This window comes from Calliphora vicina, chromosome 4 (genome assembly GCF_958450345.1).
Source record: "Calliphora vicina chromosome 4, idCalVici1.1, whole genome shotgun sequence".
NCBI lineage: Eukaryota > Metazoa > Arthropoda > Insecta > Diptera > Calliphoridae > Calliphora > Calliphora vicina.
The window spans coordinates 54,625,272-54,648,957 of NC_088783.1; the positions used below are offsets into that span (position 1 = coordinate 54,625,272).

General features: G+C 34.7%; 1 protein-coding gene across 1 annotated transcript in view; it reads right to left on the reverse strand.

Moving 5' to 3' along the window:
• The window catches only part of LOC135956308 (BTB/POZ domain-containing protein 7), a 30,201-nt gene continuing 6,515 nt past the window's right edge, over window positions 1-23,686 (reverse strand). The window contains exons 2-5 of the mRNA XM_065506752.1: window positions 6,083-6,759; window positions 2,859-3,827; window positions 1,145-2,788; window positions 1-450 (exon numbers count right to left, since the gene is read on the reverse strand). Coding sequence (XP_065362824.1) covers window positions 298-450; window positions 1,145-2,788; window positions 2,859-3,827; window positions 6,083-6,454 — 3,138 coding nt within the window. The 5' untranslated portion in view covers window positions 6,455-6,759 and the 3' untranslated portion in view covers window positions 1-297. The remainder of the gene's footprint in view (window positions 451-1,144; window positions 2,789-2,858; window positions 3,828-6,082; window positions 6,760-23,686) is intronic.

The following is a 23,686-nucleotide window of genomic DNA, read 5'->3' on the forward strand; positions in this document are numbered from 1 at the left end:
TGAAACTAAAGTTTTTATGTTACAGTAACAGATTTAGAAGACATTTCTAATTCTTATAGAGTAAATTGAGCGCGTGTACTTTATTTTAGCTTGTTAATATAGTAGTTTAGATAATAATAATCATAATAAAAGGGGTGTTTGGTGGTGGTTTAGTTTTTTTAAGGTTGTTTTATTTGTTTCATTACTTTTTTAATGTTTTTTTGTGCTTGTTATTTGTTTAATTTTGTTTGTTGGTTTTGTTTTGTATTAAAAAGGCATGCTAAAATAAAGGCCCTCATCGGGGGCCACACGCAAACTCTATAAGAAACGTGGTGGTCCTGTATTGTACGTCCCAGGTGGTGGATGTTGTTGTGGTGCAGGTGCCGGTGAATGTTGTCCCTGACGAAGGACATCAAAGGGTGAATTTGAACGTTGCATAAAATGATGATAGCTATTTGGAGGTAACTGATGCTGCAAAGAATATGACATAAAGATAAAATTTATAAAATAAAATAAGTAAGAGAGCTAAATTGAGATTGAAAACTTTTTTTTTTGAGAAAAAAATTTTAGATGAACAAAAATTTGGTGAAAAAAATTTTAGAAATAAAAATTTTAAAGAAAAATTTATTTGTGACAAATCTTTTTTGTTGAAAATAAAAATTTGGTTGAAAAAAATTTTTCTTGAAAAAAAATCGGATCAACTCATTTTTCCGTTCGGACCGAATTTCTATAGACGTCATTTGAAAGGTCTTTGAAATGTCTATCATTAGATATCCATATTGTCTATGTTAATGACTCAGTAATCCAGATATAGATAAAGAAATAGGTAAAACAAAACGAGGAAGTCGTGGTTTTTTATATATATCTTAGCCATTTGTGGGCCGATTTTCCCGAATTTAAATTGATTTATCAATCATAAATGAAAGCTATTTGGGTGCTTCGGAAAGTCGATTTTAAAAGGCAGATGGACACGGCTATATCGCTATCCGCTATCTATATCGATCCAGGGGTAACAAATGAAAATTACCACCAATGGTGAATGGTATAAAAAGAGTTGAATATCTTAAATAGTCGTACGACTAAGTTTCAACCCTCCTCAAAAAGATTTAAAGTTAATTTCGTTTACTTCTCAAGCATTATATTACTATAATATATCTCCACTCACCTGTAGTCCCCGCAAACCTCCCATTGGTCCCGCTGCTGCTGCCGCTCCTCCAGCACCCATCATATGGGAGGAACCATCGCCCAAATCCAATTGCAAAGACTCGGGCATATCGTTCGTACTACTAGCCGAACTACTAGCATTAGCTAAATGAAGTTGGCCCAACGAAGCTGTGGCCATGGCAACATCCGGCATCATATCCGAAAGATGGCCAGCATTTGGGCCATCCGAACAACCCATGGCACCACCCTCAGCGCCGCCCATGTCCAGTCCCAATGCACTGCCATGTGCAAAACCACGATAATCACCTTCGGTTATGAGGGCAGGCAAGTCATTGCGATGATGTGCTGACGCTGAAAGTCTAGCGAAATTGTGTGGCAGACCTGAGCCCATGCCCACACCAGAACCAAAGCCTAAGCCCAACAAACCGGCGGCATGTTGTCGTGGGAATGTTAAATTTCTGGTATAGCAGGCAGGTAAACCATCGGCTCCCGACGTTGAGGCAGCACCACATGACGTTGAGCCCGCATTAGAGCCCACCGAAGACGACAGATAACTAGCGCCCATGGCCGAGTGTCTGGGTACTGAGCCGGCCGAAGCCGCTGCTGGCGAGGGTGGTGGCGACTGATCATCGTCCTCCAGCAAACAGCAGTCGTCTACGGACTGTACCGTGGTCGTCGAATCGGCCATATTTTGTACTTCATCTTGAACATTGCGGGTATTGCTGAGTAGTGATGTCTCTAGTAGATCCGATACAGCATCGGGTAGATTAAACTCTCTAACTACACGTAAACGTATTTGTCTATCGATTTCATGTTTGGACGAAAGAGGCAGATGTAAAGCCCTCTGGCACATGGGTGATTGCCTAAGTTTATGTTCGCGTTTCAGCATAGCGGCCAAGGTTTGTGTATCGGGAGGTGGTATAGCAGCGGCAGCAGCTAGAATATCTACAGTATCCGTGCCCGTACCCACACCGGTATTGCCGACACCACTATTCGAAGCTGCATTCATTCTAGAAACCATATACAGAGTATCAGGTATGTCAGGCATTTGTCGAGAACGTCGCATTCTCATCAGTTCAGCTTGATGATGTGACGAAGTCATGCGATCCTCCAGCAAAGCTTTAACTTCTTCAAAATATGGCATAAACAGGCGTGGTCTTACGAACAGACCCTGATTTTTTCCTCCCCTAATCCAGGCATTGATACGTAAATTCTCCCGTTCGTCACCGATCATATGAGAAGGCGGTGTACTCACTAGACCCCTACGTATTGCCTGGGCCAGCACTTCACTGTTTGGCGGTAGAACATGATCCATTCTCACTAAGGGCAAAAGATCAGAGAGAATTTCTCTGAGTTCTACATCACTAAGGTCGCGTTTCTTGACACCTTTTCTTGTTACCGAATGGGCAGTGTGCGACAATAGATTGGGTTCACGATCTTCCATGCGTCGTATGAGTTCTTGTTCTCCCCATTTGAGTACAGCCTGTAGGACTTCCAATTCGGAAGCTTGTAAAAAATTAGATTGTAAAACATGTATGAGTTGCGATTTATCGAGTTGATGCAAAACAGGTGATGAGATGACTGCAGAGAATTCTTCGCGTAAATATTGGCAAGCTTGGCGGAAAACCCACGCAGAACCATGGGGCTGTAAATAATAATAATTTGAGTTGAAAATATTGATTTCATATTTTAGTTTTAGTAACTATAAGATTTACCTGACTCCCCCATTTGAGCACCGTTGGCAGAGTATCTAATGTCAGCCACTCCAATATGAGATCTTCGCAACCTTGTGCTAAAATATCCAATTCTAAAAATCTACCAATTTGATATAGTTCCATAGCCTCCTCTAGAGGCGTTGGCCGTGTTCTACCAGCCGTCAATGCATGCACTTCACCCAGCGAACCAGCCGCTGCTGTTCCCGAATTTGCTCCCCTTAAAATTAATGCTAAGTCTACGGTATCCAAATAAATGGCATGTAAAAGAACACGAGCATAACGTTTTGGTATCACGGTTTCATCCAACACAATACGTGTCGGCACATGCAAAGCACGCTCTGCATATTCAGCATCCATATTACGTGTTCGTCTAGCTATGAGATTCCGAAAGAAAGGCGATCGCGCGCTTAATATAGCTTTGTGGCAAGGTAATTCCAGTTTCGGCCGAAACCCATATTCTGAATTCCCCGAATCCGGACGATTGTATTCACTGCCCAAACCCACAACACCCATTGCTGAGGAGCCACTAATACCACCGCCTCCACCATTCTCGGAAGTAAAAACCAATGCAGCATCAGCATAATCTCCCGTTTCAAGCAGATAACGTAAATCATGTTCCAGGGGATTGGGTGTACCAAAATCGTCACCCAGCTGGCGCAGCAAACCAATATCCATGCTGGCATCGTGGGGACACAAGTCCCCCGTATAGAGATATCGCAGTAGGGAGGCAAACATTTGAACATCAATGGGTGAGGTGGGTAGCTCGAGACAAATACGAGCTCCGAAGCCGGGACAACCGGCTAAAAGATCACGAAAGTAGGTGCAACGAGATGAGAGTATGCAGCGGTGCACGGGAAATATGGCGCCACGGAAGACGAGATCACAGTCTGTACAAGTCTTCGTCTCAAAAAGAGCAGCAAGATCTTGTTTGTAAGTGGTAGCAGGTGGACGAGCCAACTCGGCTTGCATCTAAACGAGGGCGGATTACAAAGATGTTAAATAAAGTACATGGGTATATAAGGAAAGATTATTTTGAATGAGGTCGGCGCAATGAAATGAAAAAATAACCAATCTTCTTTTAAATACTGCTTTAAAATGAATGAAAAAATAAGAAACTTATTTGGCTGCAACGAAATTTCAATCCTTTTAAATATTGTGAAATTTTTTCAGAAAAAAATTTATGATAAACAATCTTTAGCTACATATATCTAACCATATACTAGACTATAGAAAAGAGAAAGACCTACAATTGAAAATTAAACAAGACTAACCAAGTATGAGAGCTATATTCGGCTGTGCCGAAAAATTAGTTTTTTAATTTTTTGGTGAAAAAAAATTCGGGTGAAAAAATATTTTTTCCGATTTTGACCCATTGTAGGTCCAACTTACTATGGTCTTATATACGTCGTTGCAAAGGTCTTTGAAATATGTATCATTAGATATTCATAATGTCTATATTAATGGCTTAGTAATCCAGATATAGGTCAAAAATAGGTAAAAAATCGAGGTTGTCCTGGTTTTTTTCTCATATCTCAGCCATTTGTGGACCGATTTTGCTGATTTTAAATATCAAACTTCTCGAAAGCATGTCTGACAGAATTATTAAAGCTTTGGATCCCGAAGATATCTGGTGTCTTCAGAAAATTGATTTCAACAAATAGACAGACAGACGGACATGGCTTAATCGACTCCGCTATATATAAGGATACAGAATATATATACTTTATAGGGTCAGAAAATTATATTGTGGAAATTACAAACGGAATGACAAACTTATATATATATACCCTTCTCACGAATGTGAAGGGTATAAAAATTACATACCATTGACGCTTAATTTAGACTTTAAAAAGACCTATGATTGAAGCTTAATTTAGACTTTAGAAAGACCTTTGATTGAAGCTTAATTTATACTATAGAAAGACCTACGATTGAATCTTAATTTAGACTACAGAAATACCTACGATTGAAGCTTAATTTAGACATTAGAAAGACCTTTGATTGAAGCTTAATTTAGACATTAGAAAGACCTATGATTGAAGCTTAATTTATACTTTAGAAAGACCTATGATTGAAGCTTAATTTAGACTATAGAAAGACCTATGATTGAGGCTTAATTAAAACTTTAGAAAGACCTTTGATTGGACCTTAATTTAGATTATAGAAAGACCTTCGATTAAATCTTAATTTAGACTATAGGGAGACCTATGATTGAAGCTTAATTTAGACTATAGGAAGACCTGCGATTGAAGCTTAATTTACACTATAGAAACACCTACGATTTAAGCTTAATTATGACTATATTAAGACCTACGATTGAAGCTTAATTTAGACTATTGAAAAACCTACAATTGGAGCTTAATTTAGACTATAGAAAACCTAATATTGAAGCTTAATTTAGACTAAAGAAAGACCTACGATTGAAGCTTAATTTAGACTATAAAAATATCTATGATTGTAGCTTAATTTAGACTATAGAAATTCCTACGTTTGAATCTTAATTTAGACTATAGGGAGACCTATGATTGAAGCTTAATTTAGACTATAGGAAGACCTTCGTTTCAAAAACGTTTAAATCTTAATTTAGATTATAGAAAGACCTACGATTAAATCATAATTTAGACTATAGGGAGACCTATGATTGAAGCTTAATTTCGACTATATGAAGGCCTGCGATTGAAGCTTAATTTATACTATAGAAAGACCTACGATTGAAGCTTAATTTAGACTATAAAAAGGCCTACGATTGATGCTTAATTTAGACTATAGAAAGACCTACAATTGAAACATAATTTAGACTACGATTGAATCTTAATTTAGACTGTAGAAAGACCTATGATTGAAGCTTAATTTAGACTAAAGAATGACCTACTGCTGAAGTTTAATTTATACTATAGATAGACCTAAAATTGAGGCTTAATTTAGATTATAGAAAGACCTACAATTGAAGCTTAAATTACACTATATAAAGTCATACGATTGAAGATTAATTTAGACTATAGAATGGCCCCAAGCTAGACTATAGAAATGTCTACAATTGAAGCTTAATTTGAGTATAGGGTATTAGTTATAGCTTAACCCGTCGTTTCAGTAATTTGAGCTTTGAGTACTTATTAATACCATTTTTCATAATCTTAAGCTAACACATTATTTGATGAAGGTGAAGTTCAAATTTGATTTGAAGTTGATTTCAAATTTCCAAAAATATGTATTTTCAAACTTACCGATAAATCTCTTAAAGCGGCCAATGCTTCATATTCTTCACACAATGCCGCCAACTCTAGCGGTGTCCAGTCCGAAACAAAATCTCTCAGCACTCTTGCATGATCACAGGCTTTTGAAGAACGCCGTCGTCTTATGAATTTACGCTTGAGGGTGGCAAAACCCGTAACACGTTTGCGTCGTTGTTCCCGAAAATGGGGACCACCACCGCCTGGCCCACCCAGAGAGGCGGACAGCAATGAATTGGCCCCTGTGCTGGGCAGTAATAAACTTGAACTAGTACTTGCACCCGGTGGCATACCACCGCCAGATGAATGACCTTGTGATGTTGTCATTACAGGCGGATAATTGCCAGTCGATGCATTGGCACCCATTGTGAGTGTGTTGATTGTTGTTGGCTATTTTGTGGTGCGTTGATGATGCAGTCAGCAAGAGATTAGAAAACCTTATGACGTAGTTTGTTGTTTGTTTAGAGCAAACGCGGTTTCTAATCTCCACACACTTTGCTTGTGTTGCAAAACTTAAATTCTAATCAAAACATTTTTTTTTCTTTTCTCGTTTGTGTTAATTTGAATTTAAACTTTAATTGGGTTTATTTTTCTAGAAAAAGTAGCAACTATAAAAGCAATATTAACATGGTTATCGCTGTTTTTATGGTACAGTTTTCTTGAATGTTAGTCTGAAAGTAGAAGAGAAGAGAAAAAATTTAATTTTTTAGGGACGTTTGAGAGACTTTTAAAATATAAAATAAATTAAACAAAAAATAAAGTGTTCCAATAATTAAAATAATTAATTATGTCTCGAAAACTTAAAATAAGAATTTTTTTTTCAAAACAAAAAATCACAACAAAATGGTGATTTTACAATTGTTGTTTAAGAATCTGAAATTCTTGTTTAAAAATCTAAAATTCTTGTTTAAAAATCTTAAATTCTGAAACATTAATTATATTTAGTTTAGTTTAAACTACCTTAACTATGAAATATTATTTAAATAGAAATTCAAAACATTTATTCGGTAATACAAATTTTAGTTTACAACAAAAGGATCCAAATATTCTTTAAATCGTATTAAAAACTATATTGCCCTTTAAATTTAATAAAATTTACTAAACTAATTTTATTTGAAATTATGTATTCTCTAAAAACTAAATGTAGTGACAGTTCATAAACCACCTGTCAAAGTTACATTATTATTATTACCCCCAAAAAAAAACTAAACATACACACAGTTACACATTTCTAATTTAAACATTTATTTTAATACAATTTCCCTTAATCCAATACGTAAGCAAACAAATCAACTAAATTTAATATTCATATCTACGACATTGTTATTTAAAAATAATATAAATAAGTACAGAACACACAACACAAAAATAAAACAGAACAGAACTGTATAAAATAAAATTTCATTTTAAAGTTTTGAAATGTAAAACAACAAAAACAACATCAAAAACCTACAAAAAAAAATATAAATAAAACAAAAACAAGATAAAAAGAAATTAAAACAAAACCAATGACATTATTTATAATATCCATTTAACCTTGACCCACTCAACAAATTTTTCCAAACAGAAACACATTTGTTGTGTTGAACAGAGAACTACTGGAGGAAACAACAAAAAATAAATAAAAAGAGTGAATGGCTGAAAGACAAACCGAAAAAGAAGAAGAAGACAACATTCAGCAGCAACACCATCATCTAAACACATACATATAAACACATGCATACTCAAGTAAATGTGCAAGTATTTGCAAGAGAGTGTGAGTATTTTTTCACGGGGCAGGAAGCCAGGCAACAGTAAAAAAGTTACACTAACTAAAAACTGTAAAGAACGAACGAAACTCAAAAACACTAAAATGTGCAATAATATATAGACGAAGGCAGTCTGAAAGGTATAATAAAAAGAATAGAATAAGTTATTAGGAACCGAACAAACCGACTATTTAGATAATGGGGGTATCAGCTTGTTTTCATAAAGCATTTCTCTTGCATCCTGGCTGCCATGTTTTTTGGATGAAATAAGACTTAGCTCGACGTGGAAAATATCCGGGCTCCGCCAATCGAAGGCGTTTTATTACGATCTCTCTAGAAAAGCCCCAATTAAGTTCGCTCGATAAGGGTCATTTAAAAAGAGGCAAAGGCATATTATAGGGTCAGTAAAACCAATATTTGTTTCCTTTGGTAAATTATCTAACAAAACAGTTCAATTTTTCTGAGATGTTCGATGAAATTTCTAAAATTGGTATGCGAATGTCCAGCTTTGGGGTCTTGTAAAAACAAAAAGTTTGGGGGACTCCTGATGAATCCAAATGATATCTTTGGTCTTTCACAGAATAGGATAATTGGCTTTAGATGATGTCTGGGCGTGTTGCCATGAATATAAATGCTGAACAAGAGATCATATGGATCGAGGTGCTCGGATCCAATCTAATATCGGGTGTATGACTTAAAAATTAGGGATTTTTTAAGTTTTTAGCTTTTATTTTGAAACAAGTATTGACCATTGTTAGCTATGGCCTTTTCCCATCTATCTGTGAACATCATCTTTTCAGACCAAGAACAAATCAAGCCCATATCGGATAGTCTGTTCCAAAGTGGAGCGTATCCCAAAGAGATCGTTTTGCATCGATCGAAACAACTAGTACGGGGCACGGTCAGGACTATAAAGTAAGGTGAGGTAAGACTTCCCAAAACTTCATTCTAAATACTTTTTAACATGTATTTTTTTTAAAAAACAAACACAAACTGCAAAGCTTTTTGCTTGTCTGCAGATAAACCCAGGGTCTTTGCCGGGAATTGGAACCGCAACACTCAGATTTATAGCCCAGCACACTAGTCTATCAGGGCACAGTGCAACATCCGGACGTTGTCATGTTGTAATATTACGGTTTCATGCCAGGCCGCATATTCTGGGCGTTTTTCGGCAAAGGCTCACTTCAAATAAATCAGTTGCCTTCGGTACAGGTTCCCTGTGATGTTATAACCAGATTTCAGCAGCTCATAATATATAGGACCCTTTTGCTCCCACCAAATACAGAAAATTACCTTTGCGCCTTGGATATTTGGCTTTGGTGTCGATTCGGCTGGTTGGCCGTTCTTCACACACGATCTCTTACGCTTCGGGTTATCATAATGAATCCACTTTTCATTGTAATGATTCGGTGCAAAATTGATTTTTTATTGATTTCAAGGTCTTTTGGCTTCAATTCGTATGGTACCAAATTCCTCTGCCTTGTGATTAATTCTGCTGCTTGAGTAGATCCCAGTGATTTTGCAAACTCTTGTTGAATTTTACAACAATCTTCATGGAGTAAAGCCTGCAATTCCTGGTCTTCAAACTTCCGTGCCAAAATTACCAATTCTGAACCGCTCAAACCATCTCTCGCACGTTAAAACCGATGGAATACATTCACCATAAACTCTGGTGAACAATCAGTGAGCTTTAGCGGCACTTTGTTTCAAATTATCAATCAAATTCAAACTTGTTGCTTTCGTAACAATCGAATTGTATTCAGCATCAAAAGTTAACTTTCAAACAGCTTAAAGCTAATTCAAAACCAAAACCATGAATACTTATATAAACTATGAATGAACGAGGAGATTCCTCTCGTCGTAAAACATTTCGTATTTAATGTTGACGAAGCATGAATCACAACAGAGGTCAAAGAACAATCTAAACTGTGGGTGTTTCCGATATATTGTCACCAAAAAAGGAGAACATTAGTACGAAACTTATTTTACATTGAGTACCTTGCAAAAGCAACAATAATCTGTAATTATGTAAATGTACAATATAATAATATTACGTATATTTTCCCTCTTTGGGGAACAATCCGTCAGAAATACTCAGAATTTCGAATGTTCCTTGACGTCAAGTGTCTTCCTTCCAAAGTGTTAACCTTGTTAAAATTTACATAATTGTTCCGATTGCTTTAAAATATAGACTCCTACGAAGTTCTTACATCATTACTTCTGAGGCATTTATAGGCAAACTGTGCTCTTTTTTCCTATATATTGTTCATTCTTGAATATTCGTTCCCTCGAAAATTGAATCATTGTTCCGGAACGAAGAGAAATATTGTAAACTCATCGACAGCTGTATCAACTAGACTTTTTCCCCAGCAAAGAACATTTCGTGCATAACCTCTAAACTAAAAGACTATTCAACAAGCTGCATTTCCAAAATTTTTAAATAAATTTCCAGACTGCTTCCCATACATAAACACCAGAAGCAACAACAAGTACAGAAACGAAAAACAGTTTCAAAATAAACCAACAACAACATTAACACATCATGTTTCTCAAAACAAAAACAAAACAAAAGGCGACATACACTATGCACATGACTGCCTCTGACGTTTTTATGCCACTCAGCTTTGCACAGAAACACAAACACAACAAGAAATAAAAAGAATTTCCCACCACCATCATCATCACCACCACCACCGACTGGCACCACACCACCATTATTACTTTGTAACAACACCATTAAAAGAGCAGAACCTAGAAACAGCAGCATGCAGCAACACCATAGTCCCCACCACGACAGCAACAGCAACAAATTACACTCTCACACTCGTGCAGAGTGGAGTGGAGTAGTGAACATCAAAAACCTACAAAAAAAAATATAAATAAAACAAAAACAAGATAAAAAGAAATTAAAACAAAACCAATGACATTATTTATAATATCCATTTAACCTTGACCCACTCAACAAATTTTTCCAAACAGAAACACATTTGTTGTGTTGAACAGAGAACTACTGGAGGAAACAACAAAAAATAAATAAAAAGAGTGAATGGCTGAAAGACAAACCGAAAAAGAAGAAGAAGACAACATTCAGCAGCAACACCATCATCTAAACACATACATATAAACACATGCATACTCAAGTAAATGTGCAAGTATTTGCAAGAGAGTGTGAGTATTTTTTCACGGGGCAGGAAGCCAGGCAACAGTAAAAAAGTTACACTAACTAAAAACTGTAAAGAACGAACGAAACTCAAAAACACTAAAATGTGCAATAATATATAGACGAAGGCAGTCTGAAAGGTATAATAAAAAGAATAGAATAAGTTATTAGGAACCGAACAAACCGACTATTTAGATAATGGGGGTATCAGCTTGTTTTCATAAAGCATTTCTCTTGCATCCTGGCTGCCATGTTTTTTGGATGAAATAAGACTTAGCTCGACGTGGAAAATATCCGGGCTCCGCCAATCGAAGGCGTTTTATTACGATCTCTCTAGAAAAGCCCCAATTAAGTTCGCTCGATAAGGGTCATTTAAAAAGAGGCAAAGGCATATTATAGGGTCAGTAAAACCAATATTTGTTTCCTTTGGTAAATTATCTAACAAAACAGTTCAATTTTTCTGAGATGTTCGATGAAATTTCTAAAATTGGTATGCGAATGTCCAGCTTTGGGGTCTTGTAAAAACAAAAAGTTTGGGGGACTCCTGATGAATCCAAATGATATCTTTGGTCTTTCACAGAATAGGATAATTGGCTTTAGATGATGTCTGGGCGTGTTGCCATGAATATAAATGCTGAACAAGAGATCATATGGATCGAGGTGCTCGGATCCAATCTAATATCGGGTGTATGACTTAAAAATTAGGGATTTTTTAAGTTTTTAGCTTTTATTTTGAAACAAGTATTGACCATTGTTAGCTATGGCCTTTTCCCATCTATCTGTGAACATCATCTTTTCAGACCAAGAACAAATCAAGCCCATATCGGATAGTCTGTTCCAAAGTGGAGCGTATCCCAAAGAGATCGTTTTGCATCGATCGAAACAACTAGTACGGGGCACGGTCAGGACTATAAAGTAAGGTGAGGTAAGACTTCCCAAAACTTCATTCTAAATACTTTTTAACATGTATTTTTTTTAAAAAACAAACACAAACTGCAAAGCTTTTTGCTTGTCTGCAGATAAACCCAGGGTCTTTGCCGGGAATTGGAACCGCAACACTCAGATTTATAGCCCAGCACACTAGTCTATCAGGGCACAGTGCAACATCCGGACGTTGTCATGTTGTAATATTACGGTTTCATGCCAGGCCGCATATTCTGGGCGTTTTTCGGCAAAGGCTCACTTCAAATAAATCAGTTGCCTTCGGTACAGGTTCCCTGTGATGTTATAACCAGATTTCAGCAGCTCATAATATATAGGACCCTTTTGCTCCCACCAAATACAGAAAATTACCTTTGCGCCTTGGATATTTGGCTTTGGTGTCGATTCGGCTGGTTGGCCGTTCTTCACACACGATCTCTTACGCTTCGGGTTATCATAATGAATCCACTTTTCATTGTAATGATTCGGTGCAAAATTGATTTTTTATTGATTTCAAGGTCTTTTGGCTTCAATTCGTATGGTACCAAATTCCTCTGCCTTGTGATTAATTCTGCTGCTTGAGTAGATCCCAGTGATTTTGCAAACTCTTGTTGAATTTTACAACAATCTTCATGGAGTAAAGCCTGCAATTCCTGGTCTTCAAACTTCCGTGCCAAAATTACCAATTCTGAACCGCTCAAACCATCTCTCGCACGTTAAAACCGATGGAATACATTCACCATAAACTCTGGTGAACAATCAGTGAGCTTTAGCGGCACTTTGTTTCAAATTATCAATCAAATTCAAACTTGTTGCTTTCGTAACAATCGAATTGTATTCAGCATCAAAAGTTAACTTTCAAACAGCTTAAAGCTAATTCAAAACCAAAACCATGAATACTTATATAAACTATGAATGAACGAGGAGATTCCTCTCGTCGTAAAACATTTCGTATTTAATGTTGACGAAGCATGAATCACAACAGAGGTCAAAGAACAATCTAAACTGTGGGTGTTTCCGATATATTGTCACCAAAAAAGGAGAACATTAGTACGAAACTTATTTTACATTGAGTACCTTGCAAAAGCAACAATAATCTGTAATTATGTAAATGTACAATATAATAATATTACGTATATTTTCCCTCTTTGGGGAACAATCCGTCAGAAATACTCAGAATTTCGAATGTTCCTTGACGTCAAGTGTCTTCCTTCCAAAGTGTTAACCTTGTTAAAATTTACATAATTGTTCCGATTGCTTTAAAATATAGACTCCTACGAAGTTCTTACATCATTACTTCTGAGGCATTTATAGGCAAACTGTGCTCTTTTTTCCTATATATTGTTCATTCTTGAATATTCGTTCCCTCGAAAATTGAATCATTGTTCCGGAACGAAGAGAAATATTGTAAACTCATCGACAGCTGTATCAACTAGACTTTTTCCCCAGCAAAGAACATTTCGTGCATAACCTCTAAACTAAAAGACTATTCAACAAGCTGCATTTCCAAAATTTTTAAATAAATTTCCAGACTGCTTCCCATACATAAACACCAGAAGCAACAACAAGTACAGAAACGAAAAACAGTTTCAAAATAAACCAACAACAACATTAACACATCATGTTTCTCAAAACAAAAACAAAACAAAAGGCGACATACACTATGCACATGACTGCCTCTGACGTTTTTATGCCACTCAGCTTTGCACAGAAACACAAACACAACAAGAAATAAAAAGAATTTCCCACCACCATCATCATCACCACCACCACCGACTGGCACCACACCACCATTATTACTTTGTAACAACACCATTAAAAGAGCAGAACCTAGAAACAGCAGCATGCAGCAACACCATAGTCCCCACCACGACAGCAACAGCAACAAATTACACTCTCACACTCGTGCAGAGTGGAGTGGAGTAGTGAATGTGAATAAAGAAAAACCCCAAAAGCAATTATCAGCCAACTTCCGTTTAACAATCGTAGAACTTCCTCACAATCGTTTCTTTTTGTCTGCTGTTTCTCCATCGTATATGTACTTGGTTATGGGAATGAGATGTATAGACGACCCCATTAGGAAACTTTAACGATTTGGCCGAACATTTATGAAACATCAGAAGTTTCAGAAATATTTCTTAGATGGAAAGAATCAACTATTTACAGTTTATATTTTGTGCTGATTAGGGGGCACATTTTCATACATTTATTATTGGAATAATAAATTTGGAAAATTAAAATTTGACCTAAACATTTTTTTCTTCTTGGACCAGCACTCAAGGGATAGAAAATAGGTTATGGGAGGGAGGAAAGAGGCAGTAGTGTTTGTGATCATTCGATTTGAACTTCCCTACATTGAAAATTACAGGAAACACTTTAGTGGGAAGTTTGTTTCACATACGTACAGTACGGCTAAAGAAAGAATTTTCCTGTAGTGTGTCGATCGCAAAGGGATGTGTTCTTGATGAAAAACGTGTAAAAATCTGCGAGTATCAGGAAAAAGATCTTTAAATTCATCAGAACAAATTCCATTGTAGTACCGATAGAACAGTGAAACGCAGCCCACATTGCGACGGTGCTCCAAGGAATCAATAGAGTTGGATACCCTACTGTTACCAATAATCACCTTCGTCCTCTCCTGTCCCGCGGTCGAGAAGCTCCAAAATAGACTTTGATGCACCGGCCAATAGATGATAGTTATATTCCATTTTCGATCGGATATTGGTGGTGTAGGATATCAGATGGTGTGAAGTAATTCCTACACCGTTTCAGAAATTCGAGACTCTTGAATGCTTCTTGTATTACATTATATTCTCATGCAATCAAGAGCGTCCAAAATATTTAAACCACCCATAAATACGGATGAAGCGACATGGTCTGTCGTTCGTTTCTGTGTCAAGCAACACTTAGTCTTGCGAGCGTTGAAAGCGATCCTATTTGCACGACCCCATTCAGAGATTGTCACAAGATCTTGGTTAAGCATAACATTCATATTTTGGTTCATTACTAGGGTTTTTAATTTCCCGACCTTTTTTGATTCCCGGGAATCGGTTAAATTTGTCTCTACTTTCCCGGATACCCGGTTATTCCCGAATATTATAGCAAAATTTCATATAAAAACTTAGTGTTATAATCATTAAATATAGAGCTTTGTATTAATTAATTCAATTTGAGCTTAATTCGCTAAAATCTTAATCCATTCCCAATATCTAATCCTTTATCTTCCTTCAAAAGCTTCATTTAAATTTAATTGATTTTGAAGTTAATTAATAACAGAATTTATTCAAACTTTATAATACAACATCTGTAAAACACACTCATTATAAAGCTGTCATTGTTAAGCTGGCCACACACGGTTGATTTGTGAGTATGATTTGTTCGTGTTCGACGTCATGTTACTTGTTAGTGGGGCTGTGTGCGAACAAAATCACAAGTAATTGAAAATTTTCAATCACAAATCAGGCGAACAAATCATTCGGTGTGTGGCCAGCTTTACCAAGAACTATTGCTGTATTTTCTTTCAAGGCCAAAATCAATTCTATACTTGAAAATACCAAATGGTGTGCCGCCATCAAAAGTAGGGACCTTTGTTATACTAGAGCATTGTGGAATAATTCGCACCGGTTCATCTTGGCATTGAAGATGATTCACCTTTATTTCTAGATCGTGCTGTTTTCCATATGTTTTTTTAAATATTCAAATAAATAATAAGCTGTCTAATATTGCCGAGATATAAACGAAAAACTGTAAAAAAAAACTTTTCACTTTTTTTTTAAATTAGAGTTCTTTCTAACTTGTTTTCTTTGTAGTTTTGTCAGTTTAAAATTGGCAAATTTCCCGCGAAATTTGTCCCGGGAATTCCCGGGGTAAAAACCGTACTCATTACCCTAATCTCCGACAGGCTTGGTCTGTAATTGAATGAATATGAATGGCAAATGTTGCTGTTATCTGCAAAATAATAGATAAAGTTGGAAGTTTGACATAGAACGTTGTTTAGAAAAATAAGATATAGAGTATGAGAAAGAACGGAGCCATGCGGTACGCCTGGGGGGTTACTCTCTATTGCGATGCGAAAGCAATTTCGATGCGAAAGGTAAATGCGTTAAGAATACAATTTTGTACTCTGTATCGTCTACGCAAACGCTTTCGCAAAAAAAAAGCAATACTGGCACCACAAAAAAACAATAGCGAAGAATGACAAAATTAAATGTCAAAACTTGTAAATAAAAACATTTTAAACTAATTTTTTGTGCGATGCGAAAACGCAATAAAGGGTACCAATTGTACCATTTTTCTTTCGCATCGCAATATAGAGTAACCCCCCTGAATTTATCTTGAATGATATCCCATCTATAGCAACTCGTATAGTGCGATCTCTGAGAAAGCCCGATATAAATCGAGAGAAGTTAATACCGACACCAAAAGAGCGACAGCATTTTTTCGATAGGAATGCTAACAAGTCTCCGATAGAGCGTCAACTACGGAAGCCATACTGAAAGACGTTAAGTAAATTATTGAACACCACATTTTCAGCGTTATTAGCATCTCCCTTTTTAGGAATTGGCGTGACATTAGCAACCGTCCAAATACGCCGGCACGGTATGAAAAGCACTGCATCAAGACCAGCTGGTATGTCATCTGGTCCAGGAGACTTATTTACGATGAGATCTGATAAAACCTATTTTGCAGTACGAGCACGAAAGAATATATAATTCGGATAAATGGTTAGCTTTATCAACCGGGTCAATGAATGTTTGGTCATCCTTTAAAAGAGTCGCAATTGAGCTACTAGCATTATCCTGTACTCTTTTAACGAATGACCAAAAGCTTTTACTATCTCGGGGAATAGTAAGAACTTTAGTATGAAGGCTCCTTAGTTCCTTGGCACACGAAGATCTTGCCTTTTTGGATTGCTCAATGACAGAGTTCCCAGCTGATTGAAGTTACACAATCTCTTGAAATTACAATGAACATATTTCTTAGATAGAAAGAAACAATCAATTTACATGTTATATGCTGTCATTACTTCTAAATTTCCTATTGGTAACCTTTCTGTGTGAACAACTTTCCATATATGACTAAATAAATGCATTTATATACCCTTATTTGTATCACCTACTTATAACGCTTTAACACCAAAACAAAACAAATATAACAACAAAATGCAACAAAAAATAAAACTAAAATAATATACATACATTTATGTATATGTATATTTTTTCAAACGTTCTGATTAAAATTACATGGTCAGTAAAAAAAATCTAAAAAAAACTAAAAAAAACCCATGTAAAAACCAAAACAACATGTTATGCAAAGGAATGTTCATGGAATAATAATAAAAAAGAACAGTTTCATCTTCTAAATATGTTGCTGTTTTATTTTAGTTTTCTAGTCAGTTGGTAACTGTTTTACGTTAACAGATTTATTCAACCGGAAATAACTAAATCGGAAGTAACTCAAGTGTCAAAATGAGTTGTTAATACAAGGAATATGTAGGAATACACAAACATATGCACATAATAGAATAAATAAAAAAACATAAACATCTTGATTTTCTTGTCAATTTAATATAAATTAGGTATTAATTAAAATAAATTTTATTTATAGAACATAAAGTGGTTATAGTGAATGTATTTGCAATATTTCTGCAGACCCCAATTGATATATTCTGGGGCATTTTACGCATATGTGTAAAGAGAAGTCAATTGGTGACTTTATACATCTCAGGTGATCTAGCGTGGAGTCAATTATCACTTAAGTGTCTCTAAGTAATCTAGAGTTTAGTTTCTTTAAACGTTTATTTTGTATTAACCCTTTATGTGAGTAATTCGTACAAATTGTTTTTATACAAATTGTGTTGATATAATTCTCATACAGTTTATTTTCATTTTGCTTAAGTATACAGATATCCCATTTAATCTAATGTAAATTCAGTTGTCGCTTTAGTGCCTCTAAGTAACCTAGAGTGTGGTGACTTTAATCGTTTTTTTGGACTGCACTTTAGAAAGTAGTTATTTTACCCACCAGAAACAATCTATTGGAGAGTTGACGGAGGAAGGATTTTTTAAAAGCAATCGGTTATTGGATTGTCTCTGATATGTCTTTTTAAATGACTGAGGTCAATTAGCACCTGTAAGTGTTAAAATAAATAGTTATATAGCTGTGCATCCAATTCATTAACTACTTCGGACCTTCTATTAGACAGTATATTTGTAATCTATGTAGGGTCAACCTGCTTAGGACACGCAAATGTTGAAATAAGTAATCATGTAGCTATTTATATAACTAGTTGCCACCCAAAATGAATCACTAGTTCGGGACTGTCTCCTAGAACTGCTAGGGACTCCTGAATAGGGACATCTGGAAGAGATTCGTCAGATAACTCTTAGTGATCTGCCAATAAAGATGTCTGTAAGAGTTCCGGTAGATAACAGGAAGGTATTTAGCGATATGTATAAAAGGAAAAGGTTATTAAAAAAAGCTTCTTTAGTGCAGCCAGATTTAGAGTGAAGAATGCTGTAGTTTCTTTCGATTATTAATTTGTGTTCGGTACTTTGTCCTTAGAAAATTGTATCGTTACTGAGTAACTGACTGATTCAACAAAAGATAGCGGCTCGATTTTTGGACAATGTAGATCAATTAGAAAAGGATTTTTGGAAATTCGAAAGTTTCTGGGCTACAAACGGGTAAGTTCTGAACCTGAAGTTGGAACCTTTTTAAAATTCGAACATTTTAGAGGAGAAATCGGGTGAAAACATTTTTAAATCACGCAGGCATTGGAATTTAACTCTACTATTATGTGCTATATCAACTTCACAAGAGTGTTTCAACCGCAATATGAACGAGTTTTTGAGCCGTTCGTAACCGTGATCGAAACGTGGAGCCACCGCAACACACCAGAGACCAAACAGTAGTAAACAAAAGGGATTCTCACAGAAAGTCAAGGTGAGTTTGTCAGGCACCCTTTCCAACAATAGGGTTAAACAAGAAGTGCTCGCTCATCCGCTCTTAGCCACGAGTGAATATTTATTGTTTCCAAACCTGAAAAATGGCTCGGCGGAAAGATATTTAACTCCAACTCCAAAAGGGATACAAAATTGAAGAAACGTTATACAATATGTGTAGAACTCAAAAACCTGTGCTTCATTCAAAAAGTCACGGTCTGCCCTCGTAACTAGTATCTTAAACTAAGAGGTAAATTGACATTAATTTCAAAGCAATATATTCAGGTTAAAATTACCAAACATTTGAATATAATTTATAGCTTGGCTCTGATTAACGTCACGGGTTTATATCAATTGGATAACAAAATCTTCTTGTGGTCTTATTAATCTAATTAATTTGTATTTCCTTTATTTTTAAGATCCTTAACAACATTTCTAAGACTAAGCCTTAATTTTTAAGAACTTCTAAAACAAAATGATCTGTAGAGTTACACAAACGAAAATATTATCTTCCCAACTGAAACCCCCATCTAAATCGTTTTCTTTGGAACATTTACAAGTAGGAAAATGTATATAATCTTATCATAGTATAGTAAAGAAACTGTAACAATTAGGTTGAACAGATTCCCATAATTTCCAACATATCTTTATCCATCAAATCTTATCTAATCATTAACTATGCATCTCATAGAAATCATTATACATTTGGTAATCCATCTAAATGGAAGTTTGTGTCCCCCATCTAGATTGCGTACTGCGAAGGTCTGTTGTCATCACAAAAAAGAATAAACCTCTCCAAACCAAAATACATACGAGTACAAAGATAGAAAGATAATGACTTTATGAATGTATGATGTTTTTTTAAAATATTTAAAGAATTTTAATTGTTTACTTTCTTCTTTTCATAAACGACTTTTGGACACATACATAGATACACACAAATGTATGCAAACAAATACATTAAATATTTATCCACCCAGTTGGTCAAATTGTCTTTGAAGATTTATGTATGACATTTCTTATATCAAATCATCGATTAAAAAACAATGTCTTGAATGAGAAACAATGTCATAAATATGGTCTACATCTAACACTGCTGACGACAACATGAGCAACTTTGTCTTTTATATGATCTTCTGTTAACTTATAACCGAACTTTTCATTGTTAATGTGAAAACGACGAACTGAGCGATATTTTCTCTATTTTAGTCGTCCATGATTTTCGCGACATTTGTTCGAAACATTCGTTGACAATTTATTCTGGCTGTGCCTCATACATATGACGTCCAGGAGTACTCATCACGGTGCATCTAACATTGAGGATGTCTTGAAGACTTGGTCAACTGGGTATTTATGAAGTCGCTTTTAAGGCTGAGTGTGTGCATGAGAGAAAGGTTTATTTGAATGGCCAACATTGAAATGTTTATTACATATTATTTATTATATTTGTTGCTGTTGCCTATTGTTTTTAATATTTATAAAGATCTGCATGTGCTTTTATCATTTTTGCAACAGTTATATTTACATACTTACATATATATTTCTGAATATGTATCATTACAGAAAAAAATGTATAAGGATTATAGTCAAGCAAATAAAAATAAATTTGAAATAAAATTTGAAATGTTTTACACGTAGGTAAGAGAGCTATATTCCCGAATCTTATTTACCCTTCACCAAATTATACTTTAAAATAAAAATTTTAAATATTTTTATACCCACCCTTTACCATGAGTGGCAAGTATGTCATTCCGTTTGTAATTTCTACATTTTTCATTTGCGATGCCACAAAATATATATATTCTTGATCGTTGTAGATAGCGAAGTCGATATAGTCATGTCCGTCTGTATGTTGAAATCAACTTTCCGTAGCCCCCAAAAATAACTTACATACATGATTCATACATCACTATATCGGGAATTCTTCCGGCTCGGTTGCTATTTAAAATCGACAAAATCAGCCCACAAATGTCTGAGATATAAGGAAAAAACCGGGACAATCTCGATTTTTTGGACTATTTTTGATCTATATCTGGATTACTAAGTCATTAATATAGACAATATGGATATCTAATGATGAATATTTCAATATTCATTGCAACGATGTATGTATATAAAGCTATAGTAAGTTGGAACTACAATGAGTCAAAATCTGGAAAAATATTTTTTAACCCGAATTTTTTTTTTTTCAACAAATTTTTTGGTCAAAAATTCTTAAAAAAAATTAAAAAGCAATTTCGAAAAAAAAAATATTTTGTTTACCTAATAATATTTAAACAAATTTATTTTAAGGCATGATACAATAATTGTAGAAGGTAGAATCACTAGGGAGAGTTTTCAATATTTAGCCCTATAACGTCGAACTTTGGTTTTGATTTTTTTCATATTTTTTTTATATTTTCTTTTGTTTGACGTTACAAAAATTTATTTTTCACTGAGTGTACCTTATATTGTTGTATCATGTCAAAATAATAGCACCACAGAACCTTAAAGCAATTAACATGGGAAATATTTTTATTTCCATAGTAATTTTAATTAAATATAATATAAGATCTTTAATTAATCTCTATTTCTTCTATGAGTAAACTTTTCTTTAAGAAATATTAACCTTTCATTCAATGATATAGTATTTTTGAAAAATACCCAGATTTTGTGCAGTCAAAATAATAGCACCATCGTAAGAAATTGTCGGAAAAATATATATTCATGTTTTTGTTTTAAAAAATCGCCATAAAATTATAATTTGAATCTATTTATATCGAAATGAATAAAATTAAAAACAAACAAATTTATTTTACTTTTCTAATTTTTTTAGTAGCAACAAAAGTTGTACATGTGAGCTCTAGTTTAAAAAATTATGATTTCTGAACATACAAATTAGCTTAATTCAGAATAAAACTATTTATAGATATTAAGAAATGGTTATAAAAAACATTGCGTTGAAATAATAATATAAATTTTAGGTTGCGAAACCGCTTATCGCTTTTAATCATAACGCTCTTGGTCCATCGTTTCGAAAATCAGGCATTTATGTTCTGCATTGTGGTCAAAAGTGGCGACTAGTGTTGCAGTTATTCGCTGACCATTACAAGAACAAAATTTAAATTAAAAGTTTCACCGATAACAATATTACATAATCTATTAAAGGTAAAATTTCCGAAGTCGCATTACCATTTTTCAACATTCTAGTACCAAAACACTTTTTGGTCAAATAATTAAACAAATTATATTGTTTGATATCAGACTTCTATAGAAAGTCCTCCGAAACCAATTTCAACCAAAATTTAAGATAATATAATCATCTTATCTTACAAACACACAGATTTTAAAATTATAGTTTTATTGTGGGTTTTCTATTATAACATTCGAAGAATATACTGAATATGTGGAATAAATAATTCAATCTTATATGATCAAATGCTTGATAAAATCATACTCAGATATAAATCCAAAAAATTATGACCATAGGAATGATCTATGGAATGATAAACTGATATAAATTTGGGTTTCAAGCTAAAAGGTCAATGTCGTGGGACAGGATGCGATATCACCAAACATAATTTTATTAAAACTAGATGGCCAAGAGTCACAAAAAGGGTAAAAGGAAACCAAAAATATTTAAGAATTTATGTTGGGGAATAAAAAAATATTTTTGGCATACAAGTTCGATACAAAATTTTTAAAATTTTAGAATCTTTATGGGTAGGAGGTGGGGTGGTCGGTCTCTTTTTTTGCCAAAAAATACGAAAACAAAAGACTACAATATTTTACTTTTAATAATAACGTGTTAAGAACGTTACAAACCATAATAATTGTTACTAAATTAAATTTTGCCCTGGTTAATTTTTGTTTATTTTTAATCGATTTCTATCTTGATGCTATTTTTTTTACTGATGAATTTCTTAGGTATTTATATATTATGAAGTCTTTCTTTAAAATTTGCATCTAATTTTCAAAATAATTTTTAAGGTTTGAAAGTTCATTGAATTAAGTATAAATTTATACAAAAACAACAAAAATTAATTTAACACTTTTTTTGAGCTACACAAGCAGCAATTTCAAAATTTTTGCAATCAGCTGGATTCATTCAAAACCAGGGAATTTGGATAACATACGAATTGAAGCTGAGAGACCTTGAAAGACGATTTTGTATGTCTGACATGCTGGTTCAACGCTATAAAAGAAAATAATTTTTGCACCGATTTTTTTTTTTTGCGATGATTAATGTATCCATTACGATAACCCGAGGCGTATGAGGTCGCATGTTAAACCCGGCCAACCAGCCGAATTAACAACAAAGACAAATATCCATTGCGCTAAGGAAATGCTCTTATTTGGTGGGAGCAAAAGGGTCCTATCTGTTATGAGCTGCTGAAATATGGTAAGACCATCACAGGGAACCTGTACCGAACTCAGCTGATTCATTTGAAGAAACCACTGGCCCAATATGCGGTCAGATATAAAATGGTAATATTACATCATGAAAACGCTTGGTCACATGTTGCAATACCTGTTAAAAACTATTTAGAATAAAGTGGTTGGAAAGTTTTGCCTCACCCGCCTTACTACTATTTATTTCGATCGATGCAGAACGCTCTCTCTGGGATACGCTTCACTTTGGAAAAGAGCATCCGATATTGGCTTGATTTGTTCTTGGTCTCAAAAGATGAGCAGTTATTTTTGCTTCAAATCTATATGTTGCCAGAAAGATGGGAAAATGTCATAGCTAACAATGGCCAATACTTTGAATAATTTTGTATTGTACAAATGTTTCAAAATAAAAGCAAAAATATGTAAAAAATCACGAATTTTTATAGTAGAATTA